Source organism: Phoca vitulina, unplaced genomic scaffold (assembly GCF_004348235.1).
Source record: "Phoca vitulina isolate PV1807 unplaced genomic scaffold, GSC_HSeal_1.0 scaffold27, whole genome shotgun sequence".
Lineage (NCBI taxonomy): Eukaryota > Metazoa > Chordata > Mammalia > Carnivora > Phocidae > Phoca > Phoca vitulina.
This window is the reverse complement of record NW_022589730.1, coordinates 7,971,544-7,990,310: the sequence shown is the minus strand read 5'-3', so window position 1 is coordinate 7,990,310 and position 18,767 is coordinate 7,971,544. Positions and strand designations below refer to the sequence as shown.

At 39.5% G+C, this 18,767-nt stretch overlaps 1 protein-coding gene across 1 annotated transcript in view; it reads left to right on the top strand.

Moving 5' to 3' along the window:
- Positions 1 to 18,767, top strand: part of DOK6 (docking protein 6) — a 373,232-nt gene that overhangs the window by 269,885 nt on the left and 84,580 nt on the right. The window contains exon 6 of the mRNA XM_032422703.1: positions 13,272 to 13,410. Coding sequence (XP_032278594.1) covers positions 13,272 to 13,410 — 139 coding nt within the window. The remainder of the gene's footprint in view (positions 1 to 13,271; positions 13,411 to 18,767) is intronic.

Genomic DNA, 18,767 nt, shown 5'->3' with positions numbered 1-18,767 from the left:
CTCAAGGGTAAAAGAGTAAATTTCTCTCAACTACTTTCCTATGGCATTTTTATTCCATTCTTTACAACAGTTGGTGCCGGGCTGAGACTGGTAGAAAAGATTCCCAGAAAGCCCCAGCTCCTTGGGGCTTCCACAGTTTGTCATCCTGAGCTGAGCAGGCGGCCAGAGAGGATGCTGAGCGGCCAGATCATCTGTCTTCTCTCTCTCTCTGCCTGGCCACTCATGCAGAGAAGCTGGGGAGCCCCCAGGGGGGCCGGTTCTTAAATGAGCTGCAGCAGGTGCCTTGACCAGCTCTTGCCACAGTTGTAAGGAATGTTAAGGGGGCATGTCTGTAAGGCAGGATTTTCTTATCTCCTTTCTTCCTCCTGACACACCAGGAAACTAGTATCTCCACACAGCCCTCTGACATCACCATGGTCATGGCTCTCACTCCCACAGACTTGAAATCGCCCCCTCTAGAAAATCAAAATTCTGTTTCTGGAAATACCTGTCAGTTACATAAGTCATTAATTTCATTCCGACCACCAGCCTGCCTCAACTCTCTTGAAAGTGCTTCATTAACGATTGGAGATATTTCTGGAACTAGGAAAGGAATGGATAGGGGCCCAGGCATGGAGATGTGGTGAACCGGAGGTGGTGGAGAGAGTAGGAACTCCGTGCAAGGAGAGCCAGAATCTCACTTGTGTAGCTTTTCCAAATCACCACCTGTCACCGCGCAGCCTGTCCTACACCGGGCCAAGTGCTTGCACACTGTGAACGATAGATAGATAAATGTGGAAGGAGTGAACAAGATAATGAGGATTTGATCCCATGAGAGGGGTCTGCATGGTTCTGGTTCTCACCTACACTGGATGGAGCAGGAAACTGTCCCGGGCTTGCTCTGAAAGCACTAATCTCAATCTTAGGTGTGCAGAAGTCACAACCTAAAGTGTTTATTTAAAATACAGAATCAGGGGCGCCTGGGTGGCTCAGTCGTTAAGCGTCTGCCTTCGGCTCAGGTCATGATCCCAGGGTCCTGGGATGGAGCCCCGCATCAGGCTCCCTGCTCAGCGGGAAGCCTGCTTCTCCCTCTCCCCCTCCACCTGCTTGTGTTCCCTCTCTCTTGCTGTGTCTCTCTGTCAAATAAATAAATTAAATTAAATAAAAAATACAGAATCAGTCCCCATTGTCTGAAGCCTTATGGAATCCATCACATGCAGTAAATTCTACCTCACATTAGACAAAATGGAACAGAGGTCTGAAAATTCAGGAAGAGGCTGCAGACCCTCGCCAAGACCCTCCTCACCTTCTCCTGAGTCTCCACCGCTGAGCCTCTAACCCTGAGGCACAGTCTCAGGGGCCAGCAGTCTCCTCCTAGCTTAAGTCACTGAACGGGTGAATTTGGCTGTTCCGGCACAAATCATCCTCTATGCTCAACATCTAAGAATACGTTTTTTTGGTTTTGGCTCTTTCTCTGGGTTTCTGTCAATGGCAAGAGCCTCTTCAGTAATAACACCAATCAAAATAAAATGCATTCATTTTACTCCATACCCTCAAATGATTGTTGAAAGCTAGGAACGATATGGTTGAGGAACTGGAAAGAGTGTGGGCAGAAACTTGGAAAGATTTTTCCCCACAAATGTATGGAAAGCCTGTAGAGCAGACCGGAGGACTAGATAATGTGAGATCACAGGAAATGGAAACCTTTGCCAATTAATTTCACAGGCAAGGGAGTGAGGATGTTGCTATTTGAAATTGCAACTATTTCCCAACTATGGCTGGCTCTAGAATTTTAATGCAACTCAGTTGAGCAAAGACAGTGGAGATTATTTTCTATCTAATATTTTTCATAAGCTCCCTCCCAATGAGAAGCCACTTTAAATTGTCATTTTGGGGTGTGTCACCTTGGTAATATACTGGTTTACCTCCCCCCCTTCTTCTGTTTTATGTAGTATGCTCTTTGAACAGATAGCCGACGTACATGGCCTTAGGTAGTTAAGGAGCCTCAGATCAAGCACCAGCTGGTCTGGTCTTCCCCATATTGCCTGCTGCTGAATCTATCCATTTGGCCTTTTGGGGGCATATACTGGCACTTTTCACTGGATCCACTGATCAAAGCAGTTTCCTTAGTCTTAGAATATTCATATCCTCTTCTTCAACCCCAGTCCTCTACACAGAACTTTCTAGATGCTCTGCCTCTGAACTGAGGCCTACGTGGAGTCACAAGTGTAGGGCCATTGGTTCAATCTAGATACCAACTTATTAATTCCTGTCTTCTTCAGAATATCCACTCAGATAAGAGATATCAGGGTATGTAAGCCTCACCCAGGGCTTTCTCTTTCTGTTTTCTCTTTCCCACCATCACCCAGGTCTGGAAGGAACAGAGTCCTCTCTTAAGTCATGTCTCAGTTTCTCTCTAGCCAGGATATATAAGAAAACTCAGACTTAGTCATTTAGATATGACTTTTGAAAACTTATAAAAACCTGCTAGGAAGACTCGAATCTTACTCTAAATTTCAGAAGCAGAATACTGACTTCATGTTTCTTTTGCTGGAATAAAAGTACTCAAACCAAATAAAAACCCTTGGCAGATTAGGGAGAAAGTGCCCTTGAGTAATAAGGTGCCCTTGAATGACAAGTCTTACTGAGTCTAGGCCTGTGTTTGGGGAATAGAAAGTGGCACCTCTTGGGTGTGGTGGGCAGTAGTTTTCTTCTCTTTTCACCACGCCCTGACTCAGAAAGCAAGAGTCTGTGTAGATCTCAGCAGGAAGAACTGGAAGAGCTCCGTCCTTAGTGAAGAAAAAATGAAAACAGAAATACACCCCTCTTGTAAAGTCTAGTGTTCTCCATTCTTTGCTCTCCCCACCACCCACATAATTTTTGTCACGTCAGAGACATGGATCCCACTCACCACTCGCAAGCGCCCAGAGCTGGAATGTGGGATTTCCACTGGCACAGGGGAGCCTGGCAGAGTTCGAAGACAGAGATGTGCCAGCTGAATTAGTCAAGTGGGGAAGTCTCGCCATCTGCAGTGAGCAAGCTAGAGCCCCAGGAGAGCTGGGGGTGTAAATTCAAGTCCAAGTGCAGGAGAAGACTAATGTCCCAGCTCAAAAATAGGCAGAAAGACTGAATTCTCTCTTACCACCTTTTCTTCTGTCCAGGCTTCCCATGGATTGGAGGAGGCCCACCCACAGTGGGGAGGACAATCTGCTTCACTTAGTTTACAGATCCAAATGTTAATCTCATCTATAAACCGCCCCCCCGCCACACACACACACACACACACACACACACACACACACTCCCAGAACTTTGTTTAACTCAATGTCCAGGCACCCTGCGGCCTAGTCAAGTTGGCACATAAAATGATCCAACACACCTGCCGTGAAGAGTGGCTCTTGGCTCTATAAAGGTGATTTCAGGATGTGAGGCAGACAGGTTGAGTGAGAATTTCCAATAGCAGCCATGGGACTATTGAAGCTCAATAAATGATAAATTGCCCTGATCTGAGATGGACATAAATGAACCTTGATATGACCTGCAGGTTCCTGCTGGAGGCCATGCCCTTTCTTCCATGAACACCTGGGCAGTAGCAGGATGACTCCATGAACCTACCCTCTCTTAACCCTTGCGTGGAAGTTACTAAGGAAAAGTAGAATTACCCAAGTTCAGACTGAAGAAACACAACATAGTAAATCATGTTTTAATGGTATTAACCACCTCTTGAAACACAGCGATTACTAAATGGAGTTTAAAGTAAACTACCCCTCAAATGGAACTAAGTCACAGCTTAGCTAGGAACTTCTATATTTGAAAAAAGAGTTTATTAATCACGTAGTCAAACCTTCTAATTTTAAAAACAGCAATACTGAAAACCAAAATTGGGTCAGAATAGGATAAGTAATATTTTGTTCATGTATGCAACTAACATTTCTTTACATCTTTTTTGGAACGTTCAATATCAGTATCTCTTCTGTCATTTGCTTTGTTCCATGACTTGATGTATGTAGGAATCTAGAAACTATTTGAGGTAGATTGAAAGTGAAGGTAGATCGGTGGGGGGTGGATAGGGATGGAAAACCTGCTCAAACAGTAAAAGGAATTATATTCTCAGAAGTCACCTCCCCTAAGAAATCCTGAATCGTTTCTGCTTTGTCTCTAGATTTTTAAGATTTTCGAGGCACTGTGATTTTCCTTCCTTTCATGTCTTATATGAAAAATCTAGTTGGGAAGAAAGCATGTAAAATTAAAAATGCTGGGATGTTAAAAGTGCCATAATACAGATTTATACCTGATTCATCAAGGGAAACACCGAGATGGTTGGTCAGCCCTGAACTAGGATACATCAGTATGAACCTTGGTGAGCACCAGATTCTTACACTTAAGAAGGTCAAAGATACCAAGGGATAACATAAAAGGGCTGACACTTTTATTTATGATGGGGAAATATTGGTTCCATTTCTTAGCTTCTACATTAAAGGTGATTCAAATGATCTGTTCATATTTTCAGTTCTGATTTTTGTTTATTTTTTTATTTGAGTCTAGTTGACACACAAGGTCACATTAGTTTCAGGTGTACAACTTCGTGATTCAACATCTCTATACATTATGCTATGCTCACCACAAGTGAAGCCCCTCTGCGACCATAACACCATCACAATAGCATTGGCTATATTCCCAATTCAGGTTTTTAAAGGAATTCAGTTTAAAGTTTAAATGGAGTTTAAAAATTAAGGTTTAAAATCTGTTAACCTGGAATGATGACATTTGACATTATTTTTTTTTTTTAATCTAGGTAGTTGCATTTGAAATTCTTTAATTTTTAAAATTTAAGTAAATGGCACTAAATTTTCATTTCTTTTTCAAAACAGATGAAAAAGCTCTTACTTAAACATATGTTCACATCTTTTATATTACCCATCAGTATTTGCCCTCAATATATAGGAATGATTGTGTGATTTTACTAGGTGGCTTGTTTTGATAATGGCAATAAAAGACTAAAAGTTATACTCTATCAGTGATCTGTCAACTAAAAACCTGTAGAGAAAATTTTAACACAATATAACCAATTCACTAGCTTTTAATCTCTAAAATGTGTTATTATATTATGTATTTCATATAATCACCTACTCATTTGCTCAATTTTTAAATGAAAAGGTAAATATGTATGAGAGTAAATACAACTCAGGAGTTAATGTTTATTATTTACTTATTTCTTTTTTTTTTTAAGATTTTATTTATTCATTTGAGAGACAGAGAACACAGCAGGGGGAAAGGCAGAGGGAGAGAGAGACGCAGACTCCCTGCTGTGTTGGGAGCCTGACCCCAGGACCTGGGATCATGACCTGAGCTGAAGGCAGAAGCTTACCCATCTGAGCCACCCAGGAGCCCCTACTTATTTCTTTTTTAATATGATTTTTAAAAATATTTTCCAGAGGCTAATACAGTGCTTGACATGTGATTGGTTGATGTCCAAAAAAATGCCAATGAATGCATAAAAATAACCTAAAAAGAAAAGGCAAGATTGTAATGCAAAAAAGTAAATCAATGTAAAATCAAGTATAGTCTTGCATTTCTTTTCTATTTTGGCTATAGTTGAAACACTTTCCTCTCTAGTCACATGAGACACGGAAATTATCTTTAATTTAAAAATTGCTTTCATTATGTTTGGCACAAAAAGAGAATAAAGACATAATTTGTAAACCCTGATTACAGGCTTTTTTGCTCTGAGGGAATATAATGATCTCATTTTTAGGTTCCCCTCAAAATGGTGAAGAGAAGCATAATTCTTCTAATTCAGTGAGTAAATATTAGTAACTTGCATGTTAAACTGTAAAAATTTCCCAACCATATCCTGGCAGTCAAATTCACTTTAAAAGGGAAATATAATTTCTAAATGACAGAATTTAAGTTTTCGCTTGACTTGCTTTTGTTATTAGCTCTCTCCCAGACAAATCAGCTTGAGTCTATGTCCGTAGCTCTTTCATATGATATACACCCAGCCTCCCCCAAGGAGTTTTAAAATAGAACAAGTACGTCAGCCAGAAACATAAGATGGATCAGTTCTCTGTTCTCTTTGTGGTGGTTTGGTCTATTCCATTCAGAAGAATACACTAACGCCGGGGGATTGTTCTTTAAAAAAAAAAAAAAATTCTCTCTTTTATATTTTATTTTGCTTTATTTTTCACTCTCAGGGACTACAAATCAATACTTGTCAGGTCGCCATCATATAATTTTCAAGTCATTTCAGTCCACAGGCATATGGAGTACATGAGGTGTTTTTTGTGATTGCTCTGGGGGTTAAGGATGTTAAACTCCTAATCCTCAAAGAGTATCCAGTATTTTTCAGATAAAGCCACCTGGAGATATATGTACAGGATGAATAGAAAATTAGCTGTAAGCCTTTAAAAAAGTTTTTTTGCCCTAAACCCTCATAAACATCTAATGTAGCAATATAATAATGATAATGGTAGGAATTTGTGATTGTGTGTTGAGGTCATTAAGTAGCAGCTGAAGTGTTATGACTCACTTTACACCTTCACCTGGTGGATTTTTCTGTTCTAAACTTTTGAGGCAGAAAAGAAGGTAAGTAGAAGAGCATCTTATAGATATCTCTCTTTAAGAATTTACTAAAGCCAAAATTTTGGGGACACTTGATTGATTTTTACATTGAGTTGAAAAACCAAAGGAGAAAATTCAAAAGTAAGAAAAAGTAAATAAAATAGAATAAAATTAAAACTTTGAAAATATTCAAAAAGATGGAGATGTTTTAATTAATGTGATTATGATTTGGCCACCACAAGTGGAAGACTTAGAGAATCTTCAAACAGATTTGTACACTCGAGATCATTTAGATCAACTCTTTCATTTAAAAAAGCCTTAGTTTTATAAAGGATCAAAAAGGTATTTCACAAAGCTAATTTTCAGCAAATCCTGGACTAAAATCAAGATCTCCTTGCAGGATCAGGTTTCTCAACTTGTTTGAGGGAAAGCATTGTATCGCCTAAGGTCCCATCAGTGAAATCAACTAGCAGTCACCATATGCATTAAATGTTTGGCGCCATACAATAATGCAGTCAAGGGGCAGAGGACAGCAAATGTTCTACTATACCTTCCTCCTTACAAAGGACTTGACATGAATTTGGGAGTGCAGAGAGGATTTGATTGCAATTCACCTGTGTTATTGACTAATTGACTGATTTACCTTAACATGCATTTTATGGGCGCATCGTTGAGAAATATTCTTGGGAACTTGATTGGACAGAAGAGGAACAGCAGCAGAGAGGGAGAGAGCACCTTCAAAATGTTTTATCCCAAGCCCTGTGCTGAGCTCTCTCTTTCTCTCCACTACAGAAATGTTCATCATTAAAGAATTATGCATGCATTTCTGCTTCTCATCTTGAATGAACAAAATTGAGCTTAGTGATAATGAGCTTCCCTCTAGAATCACAGGTCTGGGTTCAGACTGCAGCTCAGCCACTTAAATTTCAATGACCTTGGGCAGATTCCTTCACCTCCTTAGGAAGGTGTTTTCTGTAAGAGGAAGCAGTGAGGGCCCTGCAGGTGTTTGAGGCTCGGTGAGGTAATGCACATGCTGTGTTCAACACCAAGCCTGGCCTAAATCCTTGCCCCCTGAGTGCTAGCTATTATTCTCACCATTGCTACAATTGTTGCTGTTATTTCAATTCATTACATACCAGACTCTGCAAACCTGGTTGTCTTGAAAATCAGATCAGATGTCTGCTAAACTGGAAAGAGACTGTGTGTGTATGCGTGTGTGTGTGTGTTTCAATTGGAAGGAAGGCCCCAAATGATGAGTACAGTATTTTATAAGTTTGACAGTAAAAGTGTATTTGCTAAGTGACAGAGACTGAGCTAGGCACATCTTCACAAAAGCCCTGTGAGAGTAGTCTGACCCTTGCTTTAAAATTTAACATTAATTTAATTTGAATTAATTAAATCCAATTAATAAATTAATAGCACTTCTTTTTTTAATTTGACCATTTACATAAAGAAAGGGGCGCCTAGGTGGCTCAGTCTGTTAAGCATCCCACTCGGTTTCGGCTCAGGTCACGATCTCAGGGTCCTGGGAATGCCCTGCTCAGCGTGGAGTGTTCTTGATTCAGTCTCGCTCTGTGCCCCTTCCCCCAGCGTGCTTTCTCTCTCTCTCCTCTCTCTCTCACTCAATAATAAATAAATAAATCTTAAAAAAAAAAAAAAAGTTACTTTCTTGTGCATTCGTCCAGAGTTTCATGTAGAAGCAAGCAAAGACATACTTTTTTCACAAAAGTGTTAGTACACTATACATATTACTGTCACCCTTTTTTCATTTATTTTTTTTTTTTCATTTAGCACTGTGCTTTAGGTATCTATTTTGACAGTAGTAGTGATAATAGTACTACTATTTAATGATTAATAATAATACACACTGTTTTAAGATTACATATATTATTCATTTAATGTTCAAACAACCCTCTCAAAAAAGGACTGATATAATATACCTACTTTATAGATGAGAAGTCATCAGGTGTTGTGAATTCCAAATATTTTTTCTAGTTTTTATTTGCCTGCTAATATGTTATGGTATCTTTTTTGTTTTTAAAAAAATCTTTTTCAGGAGATTCATTCATTTTTTCTTTTGTCACCTTTTGGCTTGGATCATAGCTTGAAACTCCTTCCTCCTTCTGAGTTCATATAGGAATTCTTCCCTGTTTTCTTCTACTACTTTTTTTCACTTGCTTTCTCTGCAGTTTGTATCACTGGAGGTAGAGACGTGGATCCAGTATTTTTTTCTAATGACCAGTGTCCAACACAGTTTATTGGAAAGTCAGCTTCCCTCACAGACTAGAGATGACGCTTTCATCCCATATTTACCTCTCATATGAATTGGGTCTATTTCTGGACTTGCTATCTGATTGCTTTTGTCTGTCCATTTTGCTTTCACTTTCTTACACCAGATCCAAGTCTGACTCACCAGAGCTCATAGAGAGAAACCTCAGCCTTTTCGTAGCTGCTAAAACAAAAGTAGAATGCCTGCATTGTTAAATGACAATAAAGATTAAACTGTTAATGGGATAAAAGTGTTAATTGGTTTTAACCGCTCTGCAGAAAGGCTGTGCTTTGAAGAATTTCATTACTTTCTATAATTAAACATTAAATTTTAAATACTGAATAGATACACCACGGGGTTTTCAGGACAGTTCTGCCCTTCTCCATTGCTGAGAGTTTAAAATTTTTGTGTGCACGGAGGGTAAATATTTGGTCGTGAAATATATCAACAATACTGCAAAACTTACCCTGAGAATGAAGTCCTACAGCCGTGAACAACAACAATATTGCGAGAGGTGGACAGACCCATCTGTAGTAAAATTATATCTAAAGACCCACAGATACATATTTTAAAGTATCTGTGTTCACTTTTTAAAAGTAAAGTGTTTCCATAACTTTTGATTTGGTGAATTTCTTTTGTTTGTCATTTGGAAAAACACTGGAATTTTGAAGCCACCCCTTCATACAGGCTTAAGTTTGAGACTTTAAAAGCAGGAAAAGGAGGGCAGTCATTAATAGCTTACACAGTACCTAGGGCATGTTCTCAAGTGAAGTTACCTCCAGGGGACCCTCTTTTAGAGCTGTTTCTCCCCTTTGAGGGGAACTGGGAGAACCCTGCATAGTGGAGCACCTCATTTGGAGTTCTGTTTCCTGTGAACACAGCCATTCATTCATGTGAACTCTGGTTAGTCCTTATTAGAACACAGCAGAGACTAGACTGGGAGTACTGTTATTTTGAATGACTATGGGAGTGGGGAGATGGAATAGAGAAGGAGAGGGTAAATGGAATTTGAAAAAGAGCCATTGAGGGGCCCCCCGGGGGGCTCAGTCGGTGAAGGGTCTGCCTTCGGCCCAGATCATGATCTCAGGGTCCTGGGATCCAGCCCCACATCGGCCTCCTTGCTCAGTGGGGAGTCTGCCTCTCCCCCAGCTCATGCTCTCTCTCTCTTTCTCAAATAAATAAAATCTGAATGAAAGAAAGAAAGAGAGAGATAGAAAGGAAAGAAAAGAAAAGAAAAGGAAACAAGCCATTGAGGGAAAATACTAGGATTTTCTTAGACTCTTACTCTATTGAACCCTACTGACAAACTAACACATGCTGGATTTGGGCGGCCACGCCTGCTGAATTAATCCCTTCCTGACCACTGTCACCTGGTTTCCTTAAAAGACAAATGAAAACAATCTTGTGATCAAGTCTTGTTGCCTCCGTTTTATAGATAAGGGACTGAATTGGTAAAATAATGTGTTCAGGTCAGTCCCCCATTACCTCCTGTTGTTGGCCCCATGCTTCGCCCTGCTAGCACTTACTACAGTTAAGTGTGTCCTTCTCACAACAGTGCTTATCTTCTCCACTCCTTATAGAGCCTCAGAGGCAATGAGTCGTGTATACGTTTCCGTCCTTTTCATCCTCCGGCTCAGGACACTGCCTGGCTTACAGGACCTACTTGATAAATACGGGATAAATGAACATCGCCAGCCATGATGTGATGGTTGAAATCTGTGCCCTTTGACTTTTGGATCCTATACTATTATAATGTCCCCTAGGTTACAATGTCAAAAGCAAAAAACAAACAAACAAACAAACAAACAAAACACCCTGGAAATTAGTGTGTCAGTCCTACTTAGAATTTTTGAGGCTCTAGTTTGTTCCTTAAAGCTGAAGGGACCTCAGAGATTATATTCTTTAACATTCCATTTTTGGTAAGAAAAAGTATTAATTTTGTGAAAACACCTAGTTATTAGAAAGAGAGCTAACAGTTGTAATTGTCTATAAATTTCAATCAAATTCAGTTGTGAACCAAGACAAACGTACAGTGTCCCCATTTTCACCTTTTCTCCAAATAAATGCAATTGAGGAACATGCATATTAGTGGCAAGGGGGTTAGGATACTGAAATGTAGGTTGCACCTCTGTCTCAGCTCTTCCCAAGTTAAGGAAAGGATTTCTTTAGGTTTTTTGTCCTTGTTGTCATGGTGTTTCCTTTCTGACCTTCAGTCTCCTATGTCACCATCTGAAGCTGCACAAACACAGCTTCTGATCGGTCCTCATTTGGGTCCCGAGTGTCATCTCCGGCTCCCCTTAATAAAATGGTGACGTGTAGAAAGAGTTCTATAGGCTGGTGCTTCTCAAACTATAATGTGAAGAGGAGTCACCTGGGATCTAGTAAATGCAGGTTCCGATCCGGTAAACTGGACAGGCTCCCAGTGAGGCCAGTGCCGCTGGTCTGTGGACCCCACATAGAGTAGCAAGTCGGAATGACTTCATCTCTTCCCCCATCTTCTCTAGTACCGGCTTGTCCCCAGAAAACTGTTCAGACATATAAGAAGAGGTAAATCTCTGTATCTGCTTCTTATGTGCCCCAAGAGAACATATTTTAAATAATAAGCAGAGAAACCTAAGTTGTTTATTCCAACACTGCAGACAAAAGTCATTAAGTCCGAACTAATTTTACTAAAGAAGTGTGAGCAGCTTGGCTGCAGGTACCTGCATTGAAGAAAGGCCACCTTTTACAGAAAATGGCTTCACTTTTTAAAGCCAGCGAGTTTTAATTCCTTGTTTGCTGATCAAAGGCTGGAGTTGACTGGAGTCTGTGTTTCAGAAGCTGGAGGAAACCTCCTGTAAGCTTTCAAATCCTCTCTGGGCAGCTAAGTCCCAGGAAGTGGGCAAGTGTTAGCCCTCTGCCTCTCTGTGACTGAGTAAGAAATGACAGTCGGTGTCTTCATTATCTCATTTCCGAGGGCTCATAAGCAGTGCTTTTCAGATGACAATGAACAGGAACTCACGTCGGAACAGGCTGGCTCACCACGTGTCAGTCCTTGTCCTGCTCTGGCTGTTGGACTTCGTTGCTCCTCGGAATCAACAAAGAAAGCTCATTTGTTTCACTTTGTGAAAACACTTCATTTCCCCCCCAGACTTTCCATTTCACGCTGTGTGAATTTTATTAAGATCTTTTTCACAGAAGCTAAGTGCTGGCTCTATGGGGCCCTACGGGATGGCAATCGCAGCCTCTGTAATGTCTGAAGCCTCTTGAGACATTTCTTTTCTACTGAAAACTCCTTGGAGAGTCACAGAGAAGAATCCGAAATCCTTTTGGTGCTGGAAGACATAGTTTGGCCCCATGAACATCTCATGCAAATTTTCTGATGTTAGCATCATATTGATAGTGAGTGGGTCTTTTTGAGGGCCTCCAATTATTTTCAAAGGCTGGCTTAAAGTATTAATTAGAAATATTTTTCATCTTGGAATTAGCCTTTGTTAATATAATTTACCTATAATCCTATTGCCTTAACAAGGTGTCAGTGGTTTTATTCCAATAAAGTTGTTTTAAAAAGGTAATTATAATTAAATAATAGAAAAAAGAATTTTTACTCTGATTTTTTCCTCTTGAATGTACATAATAAGAACTTTTAATGTTATTATATGCTCTCAGAAATGACCTAGTAATCACTGTGTAATAGTCCATCCGATAAAAATACTAAAATAAAGTCACTCATTTCTCTACAGTGGATATTTAGTTTGGTCTTTCAACTATCATACGGATCTTATGAGATGAGTACTATTATTTTTCCTATATTAGAGATGTGAAAAGATGGTATAGGCGAGTTATTTAACTTGTCCAAGGTCACACTGCCGGCAAGTGGCAAAGCCAAAATTCAAACCAAATATCCTCACACCTAAATAGGGACTTCTTTATGCCAGGTCATTTCCTAAGATGCACAAGATTTGCTTAAGGATCACTCGGTTTAAGCTTCAGCCTATGTATGCAAATCCGTAAACTAAAAAATGTGTAGTCTTCTTGGTTCCTACTAGAGTGAGTATAAAAGTTCAGATTTTCCTTAAGTTCTTTACATTTCAGGAGCTCTCAAATCATAGGAAATAGTGGTATGATAACACAAATGTGAAATTCCTTAAAGAAAACAACTATTTGCTTGTATTAGGAAGACAAATGTGAGTGCTGCACGGCAGTGGCTGAACCCACTTGTATCTGTTTCTGTACACAGTTTTGAACGATCCATCTTTAAAATTGCAAATAGTCATGGGTTTTTGCCCTTCGTTCCGTCTCATGTACCACTTAAAGATATGCTTGTTGGTTGGTTGGCTTGGTCAAGGCTGAATCTGCTTCCCTAACTCCCATGGAAGTCAAGGAGGAGGGTGACACAGGGCACGGGCATCTTTTACATGGAGAACTGTTACGCACTTGAACACATGAAGACCCATCTCTTTCCCTATCTCTATTCTCACAGAATGTGTGACACAGGAGAAGGACTATTCACTTTTCAAACAAGGGAAGGAGAAATGATCTATCAGAAGGTCCATTCTGCGACACTGGCCATAGCTGAGCAACATGAAAGATTAATGCTAGAAATGGAGCAGAAGGCCCGGGTAAGGCTCCTTCCTTGGTAACCTAACAGCTTGGAAATGAATGTCGCTGAGGTCTGATGCACATCATGTATCTGTGGGCCCATTCACGTCAGCATCCCGGTGTCCACTACCCCCCCCAGCCCTGAGAGCTCACCCCAGTTACCAAATCCCATGTCTCTAATGCCCTATTCAGCATATGCCCCAAGAAGTTCTTTGTGGCCACAGGTAAGGAGCTATGCACTCCATGTATCTCCATGTATCTCCCCATGACCTGTTGGCACAGTTACCCAAAGAGGGGTGGGTGCATAGAGAATGAAATACAGAGCTATGCTCTCTGCGTATCACCACATACAGTTGGACCATCAGAGATTCAACTGTGGGCCCAAAATAACCAGGGAAATTAAGTTACTACCAGAAAGGATTCTGCTTTCTTTTTGTCTTTATATTTGTCCTAGATTCTCTGAAACTTCTAACTCTTTCTGTATGTGTTACAGAGCCAATAATAAAATATTTGCAGAAGGAGCTTATACGGTTTACCAACAGTATACTATATATATATATATATATATAGTATACTGAGTATCCTACTATCCTACAGCTTTGTGGTCAAGCTAAGAAATCATTTAGTAAAGAATCTGAAATAGTAACTTTTACAAGTAGCTGAGAAAAAATTATAAGTTCAACTACTAACTTCTTGGAAAAGCAAATAATGGAGTGATTATTGGCCATAATCTGAAGAGGTGACTAGTCTTCAAGATTTATAGAGAGGCATTAGATTTCATTAATGAAGGGACAGGTGCAGTTTTGGAAAATAGGTGGGTCGCTCACTGGAATGACACTCATAATTCTGTTCCAGTTTAAAGAGGACAGAGTCCTGTATGTAGTGTTATATTTGTTTGATTTTTTAAATTATCCATTATATAACATTTTTTAAATTATCCATTATAGAATATTTTGACATATACAAAATTATCTTTTAGGTATAAGAAAACAAAAAGTAATTTAACAAATGATCTTATGTTATTCTTAACGCATTTCTAATTTTGTCAATACTACATACACATTTTTGTCTATCTTGGAAAAGCTTTAAAGAGCTTTCCTAATACCTCAGCGAAACAAGTGAAAACCAGGCCTTATGCAGGACATTTGGCCTTTCATAGGGATGAGTGAGTGGTTTGAACATTAGTAGGATTAATATGATTGTGTGATTAATTATAGAAGCATTAATAAGACATTGGTATAACTTAGTCTCCTAGAAAGATTTGGGTTAAATGTAAACCATTTTAACAGTTATCTAATTAATATGACATTTATCCAAGGGCTTAAATCAATGAGAAAATAGAACTACCAAATTTCAAATTATTTCAGAGTCTACTGGTGTTTGCAACTAAAATTAACAGTGTGATGTCACTTGCTATTAGTAACAGTTAACAATTAACTACACTTAACAGTGGTAGCTTTACTTATAGCCGTTCTGAACAGCAAAATGCTCATGAGTACAGTCATTTAATTGTATTGCCGTGAAGGAAATGCCAAGAGCTCTTTTACAAAACCGTATTGTCTGCTGTAAAGGAGAGCCCTTGGTATGTGTCCTGGGTTCACATCCCATTTCTACCACTTCCTGGCTGTATCACTTTGGGCATCTTGGGATATTAACTTCTAAATGTTTCCATTTTCTTTTTTTGTAAAATGAGGGTATAGTAGTCCTACTTCTTTGGTTGTTATGAGGCATTTGTGCATTAAAATCTGTAAAGTACTGAGAACAGGCCTGGCACATGGCAAGTACCATGAAAAGGTTCATTATTACGATAGTGATCCATCTGTAGGAGTGATTTTGAGTAATTATAAGACTTGAAATGTTTGTGAAGACTCTAAATTGTTATTCCCAACTGTCGCTAAATAGTATCTTTCAATCCCTTTCAAGTATGTCTAACAATCTTGTGCCAAAAAATTTGCAAAACAAAATTTAATCCGCATTTGCTATTGATGCTGTTACGTGTGATAAACATGATAATGTCCTGTGCGGCTGAGAAGCATGTCCCCAGAGCCAAGCCAAGCACATGCTGTTAGGGGTTAGCGACCAGCAGTCCACTGACTAAGATCTCAGGCAGGTGGCAGCTGGGTAGGAGGAGGGTGCTCCATGGACCTGGGCACTCGGAGACGAAAAAGTGGGGCAGGTGTTTAAATAGCAGTCTCACCAAAGAAACCAAATGTTTCTAAGAATCACAAAATCAGAGACTCCAGCAGTTTGGTGCATACGTGCAAATGGAGCATTTGGTTTAATTTCAAACACAATTGCACAGCTACGCTTTTCTCTGAAGGTTAAGACTAATAAGATTATTTCATACCGAGTGCATTCTTCAGAATAAGCCAGGCTAAGGTTTTCAGAGGCCATGCTACCACAACCTGACGACTGCCCAAATTCCTCAAATTCTGGGACCATAAGTAAACATTTCCAGGGCTCCCAGGCAAAATTTTTACTTTTTCTTTTAAGAGACTGCCTCGACATGCACAAATCTCTTTGAAAGAAGAAGTTCCAACAACTATGAAGTAGTATTAAACACTCTCTAACTCTTCATTTGCTTATTTAAATAAAATGAACGCCTGTGTTATAAACTAGGCAAAAGTACAACTTGGGAGCTGGAGAGATACCCCCAAACGTCAAATATAAAAATGATGCATCTTATTTATTATGTATCTCCTACAAAATAAGAAGATGACACTGCTCGTTGGCTTTCCAGTTTTAAAAATGGGCCATGTGAGGGGCGCCTGGGTGGCTCAGTCATTAGGCATCTGCCTTCGGCTCAGGTCGTGATCTCAGGGTCCTGGGATCGAGCCCCGCATCAGGCTCCCTGCTCGGCGGGAAGCCTGCTTCTCCCTCTCCCACTCCCCCTGCTTGTGTTCCCTCTCTCACTGTCTCTCTCTCTCTCTCTCTGTCAAATAAATAAATTAAAAATCTTTAAATAAAAATAAAAATGGGCCATGTGAGATTGTTATTGAGCACATGGAAAATGTTTACATATTTTATTACATTTACATTTATTACATTACAAGATCAAATTAGGAACGAGCTATATAAGCAATAAATGCCCCCGAACATTGTTGTTCAAGCTTCTGACACATTTACTTTCATCCTTTTAAAGAGAGAGGATTTAACAGTGTTACTGTCTTATAGATAAACAAATATGAATGAAAAATAATATCTCAACAACCATTTCTTAACCATAACAGAGAATTCAATATAATCTTTTGACGTCACATGTGTGGTTAAAACCTTGGTTTGCCCTTGTTTATTACCTTCCTTCTGGGGGGGAAAAGGGGAGACACAAGAACAAACATATTTTGATACATTTCCATGATCTAAGTTAAGCAATGTTTCTGTTCTTGTTTGAGAAATCTGATCTCTAGGGATGCCTGGGTGGTTCAGTCGGTTAAGCATCTGCCTTGGGCTCAGGTCATGATCCCTGGGTCCTGGGATAGAGCCCAGCATCGGGCTCCCTGCTTCAACGGAGAGCCTGCTTCTCCCTCTCCCTCTATCTGTTGCTCTGCCTACTTGTGCTCTCTATCTCTCTGTCAAATAAATAAATAAAATCTTTAAAAAAAAAAAGAATCTGATATTTAGAAAAAGTCCCCAGCCTTGTGAATAAAACAGTGCATTTGCACTATAGATAACAAGGATGACAAGAATCATTAAATCAGTAAGGCTATTTAAAAATATTTTTATTTCCTTCACTGAAAAGATAACAAAAGAATTAATTACTATTAACCGACTCAGGAAGTTTTTAAGTAGAGTTTAGCCATGGATTAACCATTCACAGGTTTGTAAACGGTTTACTCTGCTCAGTAAGCTGCCTGGTGATACACAGAACCCAAGAGAAGAGCAAGAAATTCTTTCTCTCACGTGATCCAGAAGTTTGTGGGATCAAGTAATTTATACTACCTGAGTAAGATGATCTCACTCCTTTTACTCCTTGAAATATCAAACATTTTCCATGGCTTCATCAGATTGGTAAGATGATGCCATCACAAGATTTTGGTCAGCATTACTGGAAACACCCCCTGGGCTCATTCTGTGGTCATGACAATGGACTCTGACCGATTTCTTAGATCACCAGCTTATTGGAAGTTCCTTACTTAACCCTCCATAAGGAATGAGTTCTGCACTACAAGAAGACACGCCTCCCCTTTTGCTTTCAGATGTAGAGCTTCAGCTTCTCACTCTCCTGTCCAAGTGGGACTCAGAAAATGGTCATAAAAGGGGCTAACAATCCTCTGTATTTTCTTTACCTGTTAACACCTGTATTTTCTTTACCTGTTAACATCTTATGTCGGAGGACAGTTTTGGTTTTGGGGGTGCATGGAAGATTGAAGTAGTAAATTTTGAACTAGAACTCTTTCTGAGAGATTCACTAAGATTCAAATCGTTGAGGAAATGACTAAAGCTAGATGTGTAAGCAAATGGCACCTCCCGAATTTGTTCCCTTTTCACGGAGATTGTTCTTGTTCTTAAAACCCTCAGAGGTCTTTGAATGCTATTACTAAAAGCATTTATAGGTCCGCTGCCACCCATGTGCCGCATTATCAAGGAAATTTTTCTTGTCTTTGTGATCGAAGCTATTCATTAGAAACCACATCACAAATGTGCCCTTGTGATTCCGCCTGGTGAGGCTGAAATCATCGGAGATGACAAGGCCTCAAATGCCCTGAAATAATTTAATTTTCATGGATCTGTTACACACACACACACACACACACACACACAATATGAAAAGAAGTTCTCTTTTAAATTTGGATTTTGCATTTGTAAGCTTTACATGTGTTATAAAATGCCCATAGGTAAGGAGGAACTGAAAAGACATGAATATTTTTTTTAAAAATGAATTTTCCTGATATCTTATCAATAATAAGTAAATAAAAGGAGAGGGGCATTGTCATTAATAACTTCGAACCTTGTAACATTGCAAGTAATTTAAAAGCCTATTTGCAGGACAGCCTCCCATAGTAAGAATTATAGTGTATCCTTTTAAAAACAGGACTTGGAATGCTCCTATTTCCAGTAATTTTTGCCACCTGGTCACCAGAAGAACTCTGTGTAGTTTAAGGACAAATAGCGTCAGTGTTATTACAATACCAGCAAGATAGCAAGACCGCTTTAATGCCCCAAACACCACCAGCAGGGCTGGCTGCATGCACTGCTGTCCAAAGCTATCAATCCTATGGTTGTCCTAAGCTCTGGTGGATAGGAAAAAAAAAAAAAGGAAAACAGATTCTCATGTAAAACTGCTTGCTTAGAAAACAGAGTGTTTTCCTTCTCTATTGTCATTTTACATGCTCTTGTTAGTAGAAATATACAGAATAAAAGCAAGTTAAACTCACGC